At 46.8% G+C, this 18,652-nt stretch overlaps 1 protein-coding gene across 1 annotated transcript; it reads left to right on the top strand.

Moving 5' to 3' along the window:
* Positions 1–457: 457 nt before the first annotated feature.
* On the top strand, positions 458–14,011 carry TMEM92 (transmembrane protein 92). The gene is made up of 4 exons (XM_006833650.1): positions 458–528; positions 13,275–13,349; positions 13,478–13,673; positions 13,898–14,011. Exons 1-4 carry the CDS (start codon positions 458–460, stop codon positions 14,009–14,011), a joined length of 456 nt encoding a protein of 151 aa, XP_006833713.1.
* Positions 14,012–18,652: the final 4,641 nt, after the last annotated feature.

The following is an 18,652-nucleotide window of genomic DNA, read 5'->3' as shown; positions in this document are numbered from 1 at the left end:
TCTTCCACGGGCGGGAGCTGAGGGCGATCCAGCGCCCGCACCTCTTCGCCACCCGGTGGAGTCCCGCGTTGAGTGTTGCTGCCCCCTGGTGGCAGGATCTGGTAAGCGCCGTGAGCCTTGAGGGCCCGGGCGCGGCGCAGCGGATGGGCGGGATCCGACCCTTTCAAGTAGGGACTGCCTCCTCGGGGTCTTTCCAGGAATGCAGATAGTCCTGCTAGCCCCGCCGCCATTCTGTCCCGACTGCTAACCCATGGAGCAAATGTCTGAACCGTGAAGTCCTACTTTACCCACGAGTCAAGTGGAGGAAGTGCAGGAGTGGACTGGGGACACGAATGTTGGAATGCTGCGTCCATGGTCTCTCTTCCCCAGACCTGGGAAATCTCTGCTTTCCTTGACATCAGTCAGGCCGCCCTCTCCCTTCCTTCTTAGCTAGTTAAACAACAGATGAATCCCCAATATGCCCCGCTATAATCCTCCCCAGGGCCTTCGCCGCCCTAATCTCCATCTCTACCTCCCCCACAAGACCAGGTGAGGACTCCTGGTGGCCAAACCCCTCCCTAATTCTGGGACCACTTAGCGGGAGGAGTAGAAGACTAAGGAGTAATTTAGCAGTTTTTAAATGACTCCATAATCGAATCCATTTTTGGTGCGGCGTTGTAACATAAACACTGGACCGCAAGGTGGGCGGTTCAAACTCAACAGCCGCTCCTCGGAAACCCTATAGAGGATCGCTATGAGTAGGAACCGACTTGACAGCATTTAACAACGACAACTACTTCGAAACCCAGCCAAGCCCCCTCCCCCTCCTCTTCCTCTCGGCGTCTCCAGTCCCGCCTATTCTGGTGCAAGGCTCCACCCCCATCCCGAGGCGAGGCTCCATAGGTGGAGAGAAATGGGAGAGGTCGCGGCCCCGCCCCTCCTTTCCTCCCCCAACTCGCTAAAGCTTTGTGGCCCGCAGGTCAGCATGTCGGACCCTTGGGTCCCGTGCTTACCAACTATCCTGGTTCTCAGTTTCCTGGCCGGCCTCCAACAAGTAAGGGCTTGGAAGGTAACGTTGTTGAATGTTTCGGGTCCGACCCTCTGGGGTCAGGAGCCTCCTAACTTCTTTTATCATCAGAATTTCCTAGCAACCGCACACAATTAGCAACTTCCTTTCTCTTTGTGGCGCCGCAGAGGGAGGCCTGAGTTTCTTCCACCTTTGGGGATCTGGGGTGTCTGATGTGGTCCCTGCCCACCACCCATCTGGGCACCCAGGGCTTCTCTGTGGATGGGGACTTTGACCCCCATATTAATACCGTTCCTTTCCCTTTTGTGTCTGAAAGCACGGCTCCTCTGCTTTGTTCTCCCTGTGCTAGGTGACCTTGGGGGCAGCTCAGCCCTCTCTGTAACCTTGTCTCTGTGTGCCCTAGGGGAGAGGTGCCTCCCTTGTCCTTTGCTTGGAGAGGTTTGTAGGATTCTAGCCTGAGATAGGATTTGATATGGCTGCCCAACCCTTAGGCTCAGGTGATCTTGACACCTGATACCTGGCTTTGAGGCACCCCGCCTCATTCCTCACATAAAAAATCTAAAAGTGATGGGAGTATCCAACCAGCTCTGGAACCGAAGATGATCCAAGAAACAGGATGAACCTAGAACTCTGATTTTGAAGAAAGTCCATGTCCCCTTCTCAGAGTGGTCCCCCTGTGTTATACTTTCAGAGTCTGACCCTGAAGTCCATCCGTGGACCCTGGTTATCGTCTCCTATTCCATACTTCAAATCCAAACCCACTGCTATTAAGTGGATTCTGGTTCATTACGACCCTAAAGGACAGAGTTGAATTGCTTCATAGGACTTCTGAGACTGTAACTTTTTCCTGAGCTCAGGTAGTGTAGTGGTTATGAACCGGGCTGTGAACCGCAAGGTCACAGAAAGATGAGGCTTTCTGCTCCCCAAAAGATTTACAGCCTCGGAAACCCTGTACAGGGTTGCCCGACAGCACTTAACAACAACAACTCTCTCCTGAAGCATACGGTATCTCATTTTTATCCTGAGGACTGACTGGTGGCTTCGAACTGCTGATCTTTCAATTGGGAACTGAAGGGTTGACCACTGCACCACTAGGGGTTTTTCTCTCACTTCAGAAAGCTTAATGTTCCTGCCCAGCCGTGGAGCTATCAGTACCAGGCTGTAGGCTGAGTAACCCTTGGCTGATTCCTCTGGACAACCCCAGTGTAGGTGCTGCTACACCTACAGGGCCACACCAAAAACTTAATTGAGTCACTTCTAATTCATGGTGACCCTATCACACCAGAAGGAAACACTGCCCAGTTCTGTGCCACCCTCACAATTGTTATGTTTGAGCCCATTGCTGCTGCCACTGTGTCATTCCATCTCTTGGGGGGTCTTCCTCTTTTTTGCTGACCCTCCACTTTAGCAAGCATGATGTCCTTCTCCAGGGACAGGTTCCTCCTGATAACATGTCAGAAGTCTGAGAGATGAAGTCTCTCCATCCTGGCTTCTAAGAAGCATTCTGGCTGCATTTATTCCAACACAGATTTGTTTGTTCTTCTGGCAGTCCATTGGACTTTACTGTAATTCAAAAGCATCAATTATTCTATGGTCTTATTCACCGTCCAACTTTCACACACATATAAGGTAATTGAAAATACCATGGCTTGGGTCAGGTACACCTTAGTCCTCAAACTGATCATTTTGTTCTTTAACACTTTGAAGAGGTTTTGTACAGCAGATGTGCCTAAAGCGATACAGCCTTTGATGTCTTCACTGGTGCTTCTGTTAGTGTTTGATTGTAGATCTAAGCAAAATAAAGTCTTCAGCAACTTCAATCATATCTCCATTTATCCTTTTGTGATTTATTGGTCCAGTGGTGAGGATTTTTGTTTTCTTTACATTGAGATGCAATCCATACTTGAAGGCTGTAGTCTTTGATCTTCATCCGTAAGTATTTTTAGTCCTCTTCACTTTCAGCCAGCAAGGTTGTATCTTTTGCATATATTGTAGGTTGTTAATGGGTAGGTTGTATCCTTTGCATATATTGTAGGTCGTTAATGAGTCTTTCTCTAATCCTGATGGCATGTTCTTCGTCATACAATCCAGCGTCCAGGATTATATACTAGGCATACAGATTGAATAAGTATGGTGAAAAGATACATGCTTGGCACACACCCTTCCTGGTCTTAAACTACTCAATATTCCTTTGTTCCATTTGAACAACTGCCTTTTGGTTATGTACAGGTTCTCATGAGCACAATTGTTAGGGTATGGTATTGTTGTTAAGTGCTGTTGAGTTAGTTCCAACTCATAGTGACCCAGCATAGAGTTTCCAAGAAGCAACTGGTAGGTTTGAATCGCTTGTGGTTAGGTATTGTACATGACGCCAATTCACGTGTTAGTCAGTTGAGGTTGCCCTGACACCTGATAAAACTCAAGCTCTGAATCACTCCACATAAGACCAAGCCAGCTGCCATCATGTCGATTCCATCTCATGGTGACCCAATGTGTTTTAGAGTGGAACTGTGTGCGCCAAAGGGTTTTCAATGGCTGCTTTTCCCGAGTTAGTAGCCTAGTACTTGATTGATTATACTACCCAGGGACTCCTCAGACAAAACCATCCCCTGCTTCAAATGGAAGGAGAATCTCTCAGAAGAGTGTCTCCATCGATCTCAATAGAAACTTGGACTAATTTGTTATACCTGTTAATGTCGGATCACCTCTTAGTTGGGAGCCAGGAGAAGGAGGGACTTGGGATCTGAAGAGTGTGTGCCTCTGAGTGCCTGGGCTCCTCAATTTGTCCCCAGTTCTACAATCGCCCCTGTGTTCTGTCTGACTTGGGTGCCTCACCCTCTTTGGATCAATCTTGCAGGATTCTTTCCTGCCACCATCCCCACAAGCCACTTTTTAGGAAAAGGAGGCACTTGGCCTATAACTGAGCATGGTGGTGGTGGTGGTTATGTGCCGTGGAGTCAGTTCCGACCCATAGCGACCCTGAACAGGGTTTCCCAGGCTGTAAATCTTTACGGGAGCAGAAAGCCTCATCTTTCTCCCATGGAACAGCTGGTAATTTCGAACTGCTGACCTTGTGGTTCACAGCCCGATTTGTAACCACTACACTACCAGAGCTCCTACGACTGAGCATAGAAAAGGAGAATCACCCCCAACTATTTTATTTGTACTTTTTATCATAGTTTGGGTGAAAGTTTAAAGAACAAATGAGTTTGCCATTCGATAATTCATACACGTTTTGTACTGTGACGTTGGTTGCAATCCTCTCATAGTGCTCTTCCCATTTCCCCCTTGGGCTCCCCGTTTCCGTCATCTTTCCTGTCCATTCCTGCTTGCTATGCTTTGCCCTTAGGCAAATGCTGCCCCTTGGTCACATAGTTGATTGAACTGAAGAGTACCTCCCTCCCTGACGTAATTATTCACTTAATAGGCCTATCCTTTGGTTGAAAGTTGATCCATGGGAGTGGGTTCAGTTCCAGGTTTGAAGCATGTCTAAGGGTCACAGTCTTGGGTCTCTATCAAACAAGTAAATCTGGTCTGGTTTACAATTTTGACTTGTGTCCTGTATTTTTTTTCTCCCTCTCTGTCCAGGAGATTTTTCTATTGTGATCCTGATTAGAAGGCTTGGGAGTGGTAGCGGGGCACCGTCTAACTTCTCGGGTATCACTAGCACAGGCTGTGGTTGGAGTGGTCCATGAATCCTTTGGACTAATTGTTTCCTTGAGTCTTTGATTTCTTTACTCTTCTTTGCTCCACAAGAGAAGAAACCAATAGTTGCATCTTAGATGGCCTCTCAAAAGCTTTTAATACCCTAACCACTTCTCACCAGAGGAGGATGTAAAACATTGTCTTTGTGGACTATGTTATGTCAATTGGCCTAGATGTTCCCTGAAAGTGGTGGTAAGTCCCTCCTGGGACAGTTTTAGCATAGAACTTTTCAGAACTTTGTCCCCTGTGTGCTCTATAATGTCATTGGATGTATTTGTAGCACAGACAAATAAGAATATGTATGTAGACATTTGTTGTTGTTGTTAAGTGCCATTGAGTCGGTTCCGACCCATAGCGACCCTGTACAGGGTTTCCGAGGGTGTAAATCCTTACGGGAGTAGAAAGCCTCATCTCTCTCCCACGGAGCGGCTGGTAGTTTCGAACCGCTGACCTTAAGGTTCGCAGCCCGATTCGTAACCACTACGCTACCAGAGCTCCTCTGTCAAACCTATATATGAGGGACCTTTGAAAAGTTCATGGAAAAATACCATTGTCTTTTTTTTTTTTTATATAACATTAAATTTTATTCATTTGGAAAATCTGGTGGACTTTGTGAACTAGATACATAAAATGTCAAAAAATTACATTGATTAATATCTCTACTGACCTTATCAGAAGAATCTAAGTATTAGGAAACACTGTCCAGCTCATGGTGACCAGTTTTCCAAAACGCAAGTTTTTGCTTGCAAGTTCAACTTTCATCACAGGCAAAAAAAATTAATAAATAAAAATGTTCATTGTTTTTCTTTAACATTTTCTGGAAAATGTTGCTAAATACTGAATAAGTATATTTTTTATGTAAGCTATCCTTTTTTTTTATGTTTTATTGTGAATTATATGATAGTCTACATGAAAGAACTTTAGTTTTACATTCATTCCATTGTATATCATTTCATTGCCATGGTTCCAATCCCCTCTATGCATCATCAACCAACCAAAGGGTATATCCTAGAAACCGACCCCCTCCCCTCCCCCCCTCCCCCCACCCCAGTCTTCGGCCCACAGTCCCTCTCCCTCTCTGGATCCAAAGTCCCCAGCCGCTTCATCACTCCACGTCATCGTCTCTGTCTCCATCTCAGACATCTCTGCTTCTCTAGGTAGGGTCCCGTTCTCAGCTCTCCTCCATTGATGGTGCTAGAGGCCTCTGTTCCTAGACTGGAGAATTAATCACTTCTTTCCTTGCTACAAAACGTCTACTTTTGCATTTCCAACCCTCACAATCAGTCCTGATAACCATTATTCACTACAGTATCACAAGTTACCCATCTGTATTTCATTTCATCAGCTCCGCCTAGACAGATTGGATAGTACTCACTAGAGATTCTGCCTTTCTCCATGCCCCCTAGCTCTAGGTTCCCTCTTGAAAGCTTGTAAGCCAGTCACTTCTTGCCTTTGTAGTTCCCCCTCTCCCCATTGGGTATCCAATGTCCAAGTTGCCCATCTCTGTCTACTCTGTGTGTGGAGGGGGTGGGGATTGTCTTTTGATTCCATTTTGCCATGAACTTTTTGAAGCCCCCTCATATACTTGTGAGTGTTCTCCTATTCCCCTCCCACATTTGTTCCACTTGCATTTCTATCTATCTGTTTGTTATTATTTGGTATTACTATTATTGTACAATTCTCTGTGTGTTAATAGTTACCTTTATTGTCTTTTACTCTTGCTCATTTTATAGGGTCTTCCTTTGCCATGGTCATGGTGTGCTACCCTCTCCCTTGTCTTTTGCCTTTCTCTTCCCCCAAATAAAGACTTGTGTATTTATGGTTTGCTCTTCCTTCCCCTCCCATCCCTAGTAGACATCAAAGAATGTTTCTTTGTGTGTGTGAATCTTTTCTTGTCTTTTTATAATAGTGGTCTCATATAATGTTTGTCATTTGGTGATTGACTTGGTTCTTCACTCAACGTCTTCCAGGTTCATCCATGTGTGTCGGAGGGTCTTCATGTTTCTTTAATGCTACATAATATTCCATTGTGTGTATGCACTATAGTTTATTTAGTCACCAGATGATGGGTACTTAGTTTCCATCTTCTTGTGGATAATAATAAAACGTGGTTGTGCACATATCTATGTCATGGTTCTTATTTCTCTATTATATGTACCTACTAGTGGGCTTGCTGGATCACATGTTATTTCTATTTCCAACTCTTTAAGGAAGCATCATACTATTTCCCCAGTGGGTGCCCCATTTCACAACCCCACTAGCAGTGCATGAGGGGTCCAGTCTCGCCACACCCTCATCAGCCTGTGTTGTTTTCTGCTTTTTTGAGCTTTGCTATTAATGCCTGCTAGGATGATATCTCATTGATTTGGTTTGCATCTCACTGACTCTCAGCACTGGACTGAGAACCGTAAGGATGGCAGTTCAAACCCACCAGCTGCTCCTCGGAAACCCTATACAGGGTCACTATGAATTGGAACCCACTAGGTGGCACTTAACACCAACAGTGGCTAATTGGAGTCCTGGTGTAGTTCTGTAAGATAAGCACTCCACAAGGTCTTTTTGAACTTCAGGGTCAGCAGTTTAAGCTTACCAGCTGCTCCTCAGAAACTCTATACTGGGTCACTGTGGGTCAGAACCTAACAACAACAATGGCTAATTAGGAGTCCTGGGGTGGCACTCTAGGCTACACACTGGACTGCTAACCACAGGTTGACAGTTCAGACCCACCAGACACTCCTCAGAAACCCTATACTGGGTCACTATGAGTCAGAACTGACTTGACAGCACTTAACAGCAACAACAGTGACTAATGAGAGTCCAGGTGTGGCACTGTAGGATAAGTCCTGTGCTGCCAAGCACAAGATTGGTGGTTCAAACCCACTAGCCATTCCTCGGAAACACTATTATAGGGTTGGTGTGAGTCAGAACTGAATTCAGGGCACTTAGCAACAGCAATGCGTATTGGTTACGAATCGGGCTGCGAACCTTACGGTCGGTTAGCAGTTCCAAACTACCAGCTGTTCCGTGGAAGAATAATGTGGCATTCTGCTCCTGTAAAGATTTACAACCTCGGAAACCCTGTACAGGGTTGCTGTGAGTCAACCGACTCCACGGCACACAGCCACCAGCCACCACCAACAACAACAATGGCTAATAATTGTGAGCAAACAATTAATCAAGTGTTTGGTTTCCTCATGGATTTGTTGACTGTCTGGTGTCTTTGGTGAAGTGTCTGTTCATGTCCTCTGCCCATTTTTTAAAAATTGTATCATTTGTCTTTTTGTTGTTGAAGTTGGTTTTCTTTTTACTCTTTTGGAGAAGTCTTTTGATACACATGTGTTTAGTAAACAGGAGAGCCTGAGTTGGAATCCCACCAGTGCCCAGGCTAGTCAAAAGTTTTTGCTGTTAAGTGCCATCGAGTCGGTTCTGACCCACAGCGACCCTGTAATAGGGTTTCTGAGGCGTGGCTGGTGAGATTGAACCATCGACCTTGCTGTTCAAATTGACAGTCCAGCGCATTAACACAGCGCCACATCAGGAAAACTAGTATTTTATTTTTTGGAGACCTGTGTAATGCTATACGATAAACCTGGATGACTAACCTCAAGTTTGGCAGCTCAAACCCACCAGTTGCTCTTGGAAAACCTATACAGGGTTGTTATGAATGGGAATTGCCTCCACAGCACTTAACAACAGTAACAGCTGGTTTATGTTTGTGCCTTTTTAGTTATGCCATGCATTAGAGTCCTTAAGTTTAACCCTATTTTTTCTTTTTGCTGATCTTTATAGTTTTAGATTTCTGATCTATCTTGAGTTTGTTTGTTTGTTTTCTTTTTAAGTTTTATTGTGAATTAAGTGATAGTTTACATGGAAGAACATCGGTTTTACACTCATCTTATCGTATTTCATTTCACTGCAATGATTACAATCCCCTCTGTGCATACATCATTCAACAGTATTTGCTTCTATTTCCTCTGGGGTTTTTTTGTTTTTCTGTTTGGGATGTACACAAAAACACTCAGGAATATATAATCATTTAAACAACCCAAAAGCATATTCTGCAAGTCTGCCTCCTGGCTACCAGCACACAGCCTTTCTCTTTCCATGAGTCTAGAGTCCTCAGCTGCTCTATCTCTCCATGTCCTCATCTCTGCCTCCCTCTCTGATGTCACTGCTTCTCTAGATAGGGTCCCACATTCTGCTCATGCTCTTTTCCCTTGATGGTCTCAGGGTCCTCTGTTTCTGGAATGTAAGATTAACTACTCCCCCCTTTGTTACAAAACTTCTAGCTTTACAGTTGTGACAATCACAATTAGTCATGATCACAATTACTCACTACTGAATCATAAGAATCTTATCCCCATCTCCTTTCACCAGACCCATCTAGACAAGATGAAAACTATTCAGTAGGGTTCAACCTTCCCCCGCACACTCTGAAATTCAACTCCCGCTTGAAAACTTGTAAGCCAGTCACTTCGTGCCTTTATTGTCCCCTTCGCCTCCTTCTCCCCCCGCCCCCCCGCCCCCATTTTTCGTAGCCAATGTCTAAATTGCCTGTTACCATCAGCCCTGCATATAGAAGGGATAGGATAAAGACTCCTTCCTTCTCGGTTGGTATTTTGAGCTACTACATTCATAAGTATGGAGTCCTGGTGTGGCAGTGTGGGTTAATGCGCCAGACTGCAAAGCTGTTTGAACTGCAAGGTTGGTGGTTCAAGTTCACCAGCTGCTCCTGGGATACCCTATACAGGGTCGCTATGGGTCAGAATCGACTCAATGGCACTTAACAACAACAACATTCATAAGTATAGGTCAAGTTGATCAAAATTTGAGTTTGTTTTTATATTTGGTGTGAAGTAATGGATCATATTTTACTTTTCTGCAAATGAATATCCAGTTTTGCCAGTACCATTTGTTAAGGAGATTATCTCTTCCCCCTTTGATGAATTTGGGACCTTTGTCAAAGATCAGCAGTCCATAAGTCTCTTTACTTTCCATATGGAGTTGATGATTCGTTCTTCATTTCTTTAAAGAATGATGATGGAATCTGGATTGGGATGTCATTTTGATCTGTACATCGCTTTGGGAAAATGTTAAGTCTCTTGTGTTTCTAGTTCTTTTGTGTTCATTTCTAAGTATTTTATCTTTTGATATTGTTTTCCTGAATTCTTTTTGTTAATGTAAAGGAATCCAACTGATTTTTGTATGTTGACCCTACCACTTTGACAGATCCTTCTATTAGTTTCAACAGCTTTCTTTGTTTAGTCTCTGGAATTTTCTATGTATCAGGTCATATCTTCTACAAATAGAGAGAGTTCTACTTCTTCTTTACCAATTTGGGTGCCTTTTATTTGCCTTTCTTGCCTTATTACTCTGGCTAGGATTTCTAATAAAATATTGAATAGGAGTTCACACCACCAATTATTGCCTATCGTTGGTACTCTTTAATAGTAATCTTAACTTGAATGGTACTCTTTTTAGTGATCACTGAATGCCCTTTCATTCATTATGCAAATGTTTATTAATTGAATGTTGAATATTCAATAGTGATACAACAGACAAAAATCCCTGGTGAAGTTTATATTCTAGTGGGGAGGCAGACAATTCATAACAGAGTAAAGACTATAATATGATAGACAATGATCAGAGCTATGGAGAAACCTGAAGCACAGGAAGGAAAAAGAGTGTTGTTTTAAATAGGGTGGTCCAAGGAGGAGACACAGGAACGAGCCGTGGACATGCCTGGGGGAAGAATGTTCCAAGCAGAGACTCTTCTACAAATATAATTGGATTACATTCTGCAGTGATGCTCTGGATGGCCTGCACAGATAGTACAGAAGGGAATGAAGGGAAGGGGAGAGGAGGAAGAGCTGGTTCAGGAGAGGAGGGTTTGGCCGCATTGCAGCGCAAGCAACCCCCAGGCAGAGATCTGAAAGATGAATGGAGGTTCAGCAGATCTGAAGGCCTGGGAAGAAGACTTGTCCACCCACACAGGTGTGAAACAGCCAGGTGCGTTCAAGGAAGTCTCAGTAGATCTGTGTGTAAGAGGGCAAGCAGGGGAAACAACAGAAATGTCCATCAGCAGATGGAAATATAAGTAAAATGTGGTATATCCAAACAATGGAGTACTACTCAGCCATAGAAAAATGGAGTTCTGAAGCCTGCCACACATGATGAACCATGGAAGCATCATGCTGGCTGACCTAACTCAGCCCCAGAAAGGTGTATGCTGTATGATTTCACTTATATGAAGTAAGCAAAGATATGTTGTTGGTATGAATTGTCGTCAAGTCAGTTCTGACTCATAGTGACCCTGTATAGTTCAAGGTGAGCTTGAACCACTAACCTTGTGGTTCAAACCACCTTGCAGTCCAATGCATTATCCCACAGAGCCACACCAAGACTCCAAGCAAATATACAGATGCCAACCATTGTTAGTGGTTACCAGGGATGGTGGGAAAGAGGTAAGGAGCATTTCATGCTTCTTATTGTTAGGTACCTTGAAGCCAGTTTGGACGCATGGTGACCCCATGGTTATATTAATGGTGCAATGATGTACACAAGGATTGTGAGCATGGCTGTACCCCTTAAAGCACTTATCAATGTCACTGTACATGTAGAAATTGTTGAGACTGCATGTTTTGTTATGTGTCTTTTCATCACAATGAAATTAACAAGAGGGCTGTGGAAATGTGGTAAGAGAAGGAAAGGGGACTGATTTCACAGATTTGTGGGGTGTTAAGTGAGGTGCGAGGCATGAGAGAGAGGAGTCAGGGAGGCCATGGTGAGGGACCAGATTTATTCTACTCACTGTTCCAGGTCGGGGCACAGTCTGATCACAGGGCCACTTGGGGGCATAAACCATAGCGGGAAGAGAAAGAGAACTTCATTGGGGTCTTGGGGTGGGGTTAAGCACTTAGTTGTGCCTGTCTGTGATTGGCTAGCAGTAGCATGAGTCCCCAAGGGGATTATCAAATGAAACCAAATAGTGCAAAATAGGGGAGGGAAAGGGCCTGCTGTATGGGCTGAGCTCTAAAGGCCTGAGTTCACAAAGAATGATTTAAATTCTTAATGTAGGGCTAAAGCTAAGTGCAAGGAACCCTAGTGGAACAATGGTGACGCACTCAGCTGCTAACTGAAGTGGCCATGGTTCGAACTCACTAGCCCCTGATTGGGAGACAGATGTGGCAGTCTGCTTCCATAAAGACTAACAGTCTTGGAGACCCAGTGGTGTACCCAGTGGTCCTATCGGGTCACTTTGAGTCCAAAATGACTCGACAGCACTGGGAAGAAGGTCAGGGGGTTGGGAGCCACTGCAAGGGGTTTTCAGCAAGGCTTAAGGTCATCAGATTTGTATTTGGCCTTTTGCTCCGTGTCTGGAGTGACTTGGAGTGGTGTGAGGAGAACTGCTGGAGTCCCAGGCCACAGATATGCCATGGGTTTGGAAAGGAGAAGATGAATTGGGAAGGTGGGGATGAGAGACTATGGTAGATGGAGGGGGGGTGAGGAAAGGAAGATCTGGACCCAACTGTGCAAAGCCTAGGACTCCAGTCATTAGCCTGGGGAACGTGACATCCTGAGCGAGGGAGTGGGTCCCATTGGGGACCTGCTTCCCATGAGGGACCTATTGCAACATCTGGGAGGAGAATCGAACCCCCTGGTTCCTGACTTCTGCCTCTTTTCTTCCACAGGCTGGAGCCAAATGCGGTCTCTTCTTGTAAGTGTCTGGGATTTGGGCTCTAACTTTCCATGTGGGGAGCAGAAGGGGAGGAAATTGAAATCACACCCTCCTTACCTTGGTGACAGTTGGGAGATGCCTCCTCCTCACCCACTCCCATTCCAGCCAGAGCCATGCCCCCATCCCCATCCCCCAGTGAGAGAGATTCTACCCACTTCTACCAGCCACCCCAGGGGAGCGGCACACGGGGAGCAAGACTGAAGCCAGATCCCAGCCTGTGGCCCTGAAGCCTTAGTCCATCTCCTCTCTGAGGGCCCTGGGAGTGGTGGGGGGAAAACAAACAGTATGTCTTGATCCCTTAAATAGAAATACCAAGAAGCTAAACGCCATCAGTGCCTGAGCCCCTTGGTTTGTTCCCAGCTCTGCAGTCACCCCAGTGTGCTGTGTGACTTAGGAGATCCTCACCCTCTCTGGGCAGAAAAGGGTTTCCTTTCAGTCCGCACTGGGTGCTCCCTACCCACCTCTTCCTTCATGAGACCTGCTAGGCCTGTAGCTCCTAACAGTCAAGTCAATGACGTCATACCCCTGATAACAGACAGTGCTGTCTGTCCAGTGAGGTCAGCAGGACACTGATTATACCCATTTTATAGATGAGGAGAGTGAGGCTCAGTAAAGAGCAGTAACTTGTCCAAGTGCCCAAGGCCAGCAATTACATGAACCTGAGTCTTGGTCCCAGGTTCTTTCCACTGTGTTCAGAGTACTGCCCCCCACACACTAGGGGTGTAGCTCATGCTCTGAATGTATGGGTACATTTTGGGGAGGCTGGGTTCTTTCTGACACTTCACACTGGCCCTACAGCCCCTCTCTGCCTATCCCATCTTTCAGCACCTGCCCTGAAGGATTCAAATGCTGTGGTAACAGCTGTTGCCAAGAGTATGAGATCTTCTCCAATCCCTTGAGGTGAGCCCAGGGCCAGCTCCCTGGGCCCAATCCAAATTCACACAGAGGGTGGCTGGACTTGTTGCTGGGGGGGGGAGAGGGGCAATCTCCCAGGAACCTGGGGTGACTGTGGTGGTTCCTCACCCCAGGATCTTCAGCATCATTTTCCTGATGGTCCTGCTCTTCCTGTCCATCTGTGGCCTGGCCAAGTACTTCTGTGGAAACTGCAGAAAGTCAGAGCCGGGCCCTTTGACTGAGCACCAGGAGCCCCCAGCACTGCCCTCCAGCACCTTCCCACAGCTGGCCAGGACGTTGACCTGTGATGCCCCACCGCCCTACAGTGAGGTGGGTGTTTCTGTCCCCATCCCCACTTTCTACTCCTACCTAGTGTCCACAGATCTTTAGAGAAGCAGGGCAGGCCTTACTCACCCCAGGCCTCCAGACCCTGGGGAGGGCTCTGTAATCAGCATTGGGTCACCCTCTCCTTAGTAAACATGCCAGAGCCACTGTGTGGACGGTGTGGCTGTGCTGGACCTAAGAAGACTCTGAGTCCCCTCTTCTCCCTGCAGATTATTCAGATGCCTGTCCTGGGCCTGCCCCCCTCGGAGCCACCCCCTCCCTACAGTTTCAGACCTGAAGAACATTCTGGGGTCCAGAGAGGCATTGACAACCCAGCCTTCTGAACCACCTCCTGGGCCAGGTCAGAAATTCCTGGAACCCCTGGACTGTCCCCAGCCCTCCTGACATATCTCTGGTCATTCTAGGGCATAGCTTAATGTGCTTCCTGTTTCTATATCCACCCCAATTGCCACTCTGGCCCTCAAGGCTGGGCTGGAGCAAAGTACCCCCTAGGTAGAGGCTGCCAGGAGGAAAATGCCAACAGTAGGCAATGGTGCCCTGATGGGGAGAGAGAGCCCACTGCTGGAGGTACACAGTCCCGAAAGGACACCCAGCCCTGTGGTGTTCTAGAGGACACTGTGCACCTGTGGGACACTGGCCTGAGTAAGATCTGAGCCACCTCCCAGTTTGATTTGGGTGGAGAAGGCCCCATTGTACCTGCTTAGACGCATGCATACAACATACCTGCCCACTAAATACCAGCTGATTACTACTGAGAGTCTGCCTCTGTCTGTGTTGGGTGATGAGCCAGGAAATGTGTAAGTGGGGAGGAGGTCACTGCACCCCAAATCCCACCATTGATGAGCCCTCTAAGGGTGCTTAGACAATGTGCCTGGAAGACTGCCCTGTTAAGGGCCTGTCTCCAGGAGAGGGTCTTTGCATAAGTTTTGACCTCTGCTACCTTGAATGCTTAAAAAAGCTTGGAAATGGGGTGGGCATAAACTCTCTGTGGGCATCCCCCTCCTCCCACTGCCTTCCCTGGGAGACCTGGGGCTCTGGACTGCCCAATTCTCATGAGTTGGTGAGAAGTGGCAAGGAGTAAGGAAAGGGTAGGGGGACAGAGATGGGAAGAACCTGGTGCAGGAGGTGGGGCTGGGGAGAGGACAAAGGTGAGACTTTTGCAGGATGTAGCCTCTGGAGATTTTGCTCCTCCTGGAGGGAGGAGAGAGGTGGCTGACCCTGCCTTTTTCCTAATGACCCCTGTGGGGGTTAACCCTGAAGAGGAAAGGCGCATGCCCCATTGCAGCCCTGTGGGAAATTTGCTGGGCATTAACCCCTTGGTGCTGGGAACTGGGACCCTGACACAGGTCACACAGAGTGAGAGAGAACCCCTGAGCCAGGTTGCCTTCATGCCTGCTCGGGAGCCTGAGTCCTGAACTGAGCCAAGTTTGAGCTCAGATTGAGCTGGGCTCTCCCGTGGCTTTGCACTGCTCCCTATAGCCAGCCCTCCGGCATTAATGCTGTAATCGGTAGAACTGCCCTAGGTTGCTGAAATAAGGGCTTTCTCCTGCATTCTCCCAACAGGGTGCATCCTTGGGGCATCAGGGCCCAGGCAGGTGGCAGGGCTGGGCACAACTAGCCTAAACATGCCAAGAGGGTGGCTGTCCTGGTAGGGGTTCCTGGTGGACACAGGACTCCTGAGGGGAGAATCAGAAAGGGGAACACATAGAATACCACCCTTCTAGTTCCCACCTCGGGCCAGGCTTGGAGCTGGGCACAAATGGCTGTCAGTGGAGTGGGTGCCCACCCCTGAGGTCACCATAGATGTGGGATTACACACCTCCAGACTCCTGTAATGCCCCTTAATCAGGCTCTGAGAAAGGGATGCTCTTAAGACCTAAGGGGGCTGTACCCACCCTAGTATGGGAGGTCTGCAGAGGCTAGGAAGTGGTGGGACAAGCCCTTGAATGGCACAACTTTGTCTATCCCCTGAAGAATGTTTCCTGCCCAGTGCCTTGTCTCTGAGGACCCCGCATTGAAAACCTGCAAGAGGTCAGGTCCCTCTCAGAAGAACCTTCCTTCTGTGAAACAGAGTTTTGGCTCTCCTCCAACACAGGTGGTGTGGGTGATGAGTGGATTGGGTCAGCTTTTCTATCCACAGTCCAAATACAGCTAAGAGTAGTATTAACCTGGTGGTTATGAATCGGGCTGTGAACCTCAAGGTCGGCAGTTCGAAACTACCAGCTGTTCCGCGGGAGAAAGATGAGGCATTCTGCTCCAGTAAAGATTTACAGCCTTGGAAACCCTGTATAGGGTCGCTATGAGTCGGGACTGACTCCAGCGAACAACAACATACCAGCTCAAGGGGCATTATCCTCGAAGGCACATGGCCCAAGTCACAACTACTCACTTTCCTGGCTGCGCATGCTTGAATCTGCCACAGTACCCAGAGTATGTGGGGGAAGAAGAGCCCAGGAGGCTGCCATCACCTTAACCAACCTGCAGCCCAACATAGGGGATTCCTGAATCCAGAGCAATCCCACCAAAGGGTGGAGTATGCCAGAGGGACTCCTGGAAGGCTGGCACTGTGCCCCCCCACAGAGCCTGGCTTCTAGTGCTTGTCACAAAGAAGTGGGTCAGGAAAAGTGAGAAGGGTGCATGGGTGGATGCATGCATTGGTAATTGAATAAAAAGAGGGAATTGATGGCTGGTCAGATGGGTGACTGAGTTGATACTATTTTAAATTGTAACTGGGTAAATACACAGGTGGTACCAATAGTTAAGCTCCTGGCTACTAACTGAAAGGTTGGTGATTTGAACCCACTTGGAGGCGCTTCAGAAAAAGACCTGGTGATCTGCTTCCAGCGTTCAGTCTTGAAAACCCTCTGGACTGGAGTTCTGCACAGAGGGAGTCACCATGATCGTTAGCCATAGTTGTTATGAAGTGCCGTCAAGTCGGTTCTGACTAAGAGCCACCCTGTATTGGGTTTCCAGGAGCAGCTGATAAGTTTGAACTTCATACCTTGCAATCCAGTGCTACAGCGCCACATCCGGACTCCATAATTGCTACTTTTGACTGACCCAGGCACCTCTGGGATTTGAACTCATAATCTTCTGTTTACTAGACAAGTGCTTTAACCAGCTAAACCAAGATATTGGCCATTAGTCGTTGTTGTTGATAAGTGCCATCGAGTCAGTTGTGACTCATAGCGACCCTGTATAGGGTTTCCAAGGAGCAGCTGATGAGCTTGAACTGCCGACCTTGCAGTTCAAACAACTTTGCGGTCTGGCGCAGTAACCCACAGAGCCACACCAGGACTCCGAGATGCAATTAAAAACAATGAGATATGATCTCACCCAGCATTGATAGCAGATCTCTATATATGTTTAAAAACACAGAAAACAACAAATGCTGGCGAGGGTGTGGAGAGAACCCCCCTTCACTTCTAGTGTGACTATGGAAGTATGCAACTACTGTGGAAATAGGTATGGCGCTTCCTCAACAAGTTGGAAATAGAAATATCTAATGACCCTGCAATCCCTCCACTTGGTATATATTCTAGAGAAGTAAGACTTGTGACTCAGATGTATGCATGCACACGCTCATCGCTGCCCTGCAAAAATGGAGACAGCATAAATACCCATCAATGGAAAATGGATAAATAAACTTTAGTACATGCACACAATGGACTATTACCCAGCCTCAAAGAATCTGCAAAAGACCTCATAACATGGATGACCCTGGAGGACATTATGCTGAGTGAAATTAGTCAATTACAAAAAGGACAAATATATGAGAACACTCTTGTAAAATAAAGTCAAGAAAAGGTTTTCACGCTAAAAGAAGCATTCTCTGATGGTTACCCACGGGGTGGGGGGAAGGGAAGTAATTCACTGACTAGAAGGTAGACACATGCTAACTTGGATGATGGGGAAGGGAATATACAATAAGTGGGAGGTTGGTAAATGATGGAGGTGGGGAAGATACCGGGTGGAGTGCAAAAGCTAAAGGGAAGAGAGGTGACTATATGTACACAGTCCTGCAATAGCAGTGAAATGCAGGAAGGTACATGGCTAGACTCACAGGCTGAACGGGTATGGGAGAATACTCACATATATAAAGATTTGACTCAGGATATTTGTACATGGGTGTTTATCTTCTCTGATAATATCTATGAATGTGGTGGAGTATACTGGGAATAAAATTTGGGGAACTTGTTGTTGTTTGTTAAGTGCCGTCAAGTCAGTTCTGACCCATAGCAACCCTGTATTGGGTTTCCAAGGAGAAGCTGTGGAACTTGACCTGCTGATCTTGTGGTTCAAACCGACTTTGCAGTCCAGCAAATTAACTGCAGTGCCAAACACTTAGATATTACCAAGTACCTTGAGGGAATGGTTTGCTGGCCTGAGAGTTTTGTGGTGGTTGGTGGTTATGTGCCGTGGAATCGGTTCCGACTCCTAGCAACCCTGTATAGGGTTTCCAAGGCTGTAAATCTTTATGGGAGCAGAAAGCCTCACCTTTCTTCCACGGAACAGCTGGTAGTTTCGAACTGTTGACCTTGAGGTTCGCAGTCCAGTTCGTAACCACTATATACCAGAGTTTAGGACCATAGTTTTGGGATATAACAGTCCACAAAGACAATGCTCTACATCCTATTTTGATGAGTAGCAACTGAGATCTTAAAAGCTCATGTGTGCCCATCTATGGTGCAGCTATTGGTCTCTCCCTGTATGGAGAAAAGACCAGTGACGAAACTAAAGATACTTGAAAATCATTGGAGTATCAGACCCTGGGAACATCAGTCTCCATGACGCTGAGGCCAGAAGAACCAGATGGTGCCTGGCTATCACTACCAACTGTTCTGAAAGGGATCGCATTAGGAGGTCTTAGACAGAGTGGGAGACAATGTGCAACAAAACTCAAAATTAAAATAAATTAAAAAAAGACCAGGGTTACTGGTCAGATAAGACTGGTGGAACCCCAA

This window comes from Chrysochloris asiatica, unplaced genomic scaffold (genome assembly GCF_000296735.1).
Source record: "Chrysochloris asiatica unplaced genomic scaffold, ChrAsi1.0 scaffold00007, whole genome shotgun sequence".
Classification (NCBI taxonomy): Eukaryota; Metazoa; Chordata; class Mammalia; order Afrosoricida; family Chrysochloridae; genus Chrysochloris; species Chrysochloris asiatica.
This window is presented reverse-complemented; position numbering and strand designations above follow the sequence as displayed.

What these genes read in the sequence shown, in the direction of transcription:
- TMEM92 (XM_006833650.1), top strand. Translation starts at nt 458, where the DNA reads ATGCCCCGCTATAATCCTCCCCAGGGCCTTCGCCGCCCTAATCTCCAT. An exon ending in TACCTCCCCCACAAGACCAG is followed by an intron (nt 529 to 13,274) that starts GTGAGGACTCCT and finishes CCCATCTTTCAG; the next exon opens with CACCTGCCCTGAAGGATTCA. An exon ending in CCCCACCGCCCTACAGTGAG is followed by an intron (nt 13,674 to 13,897) that starts GTGGGTGTTTCT and finishes TTCTCCCTGCAG; the next exon opens with ATTATTCAGATGCCTGTCCT.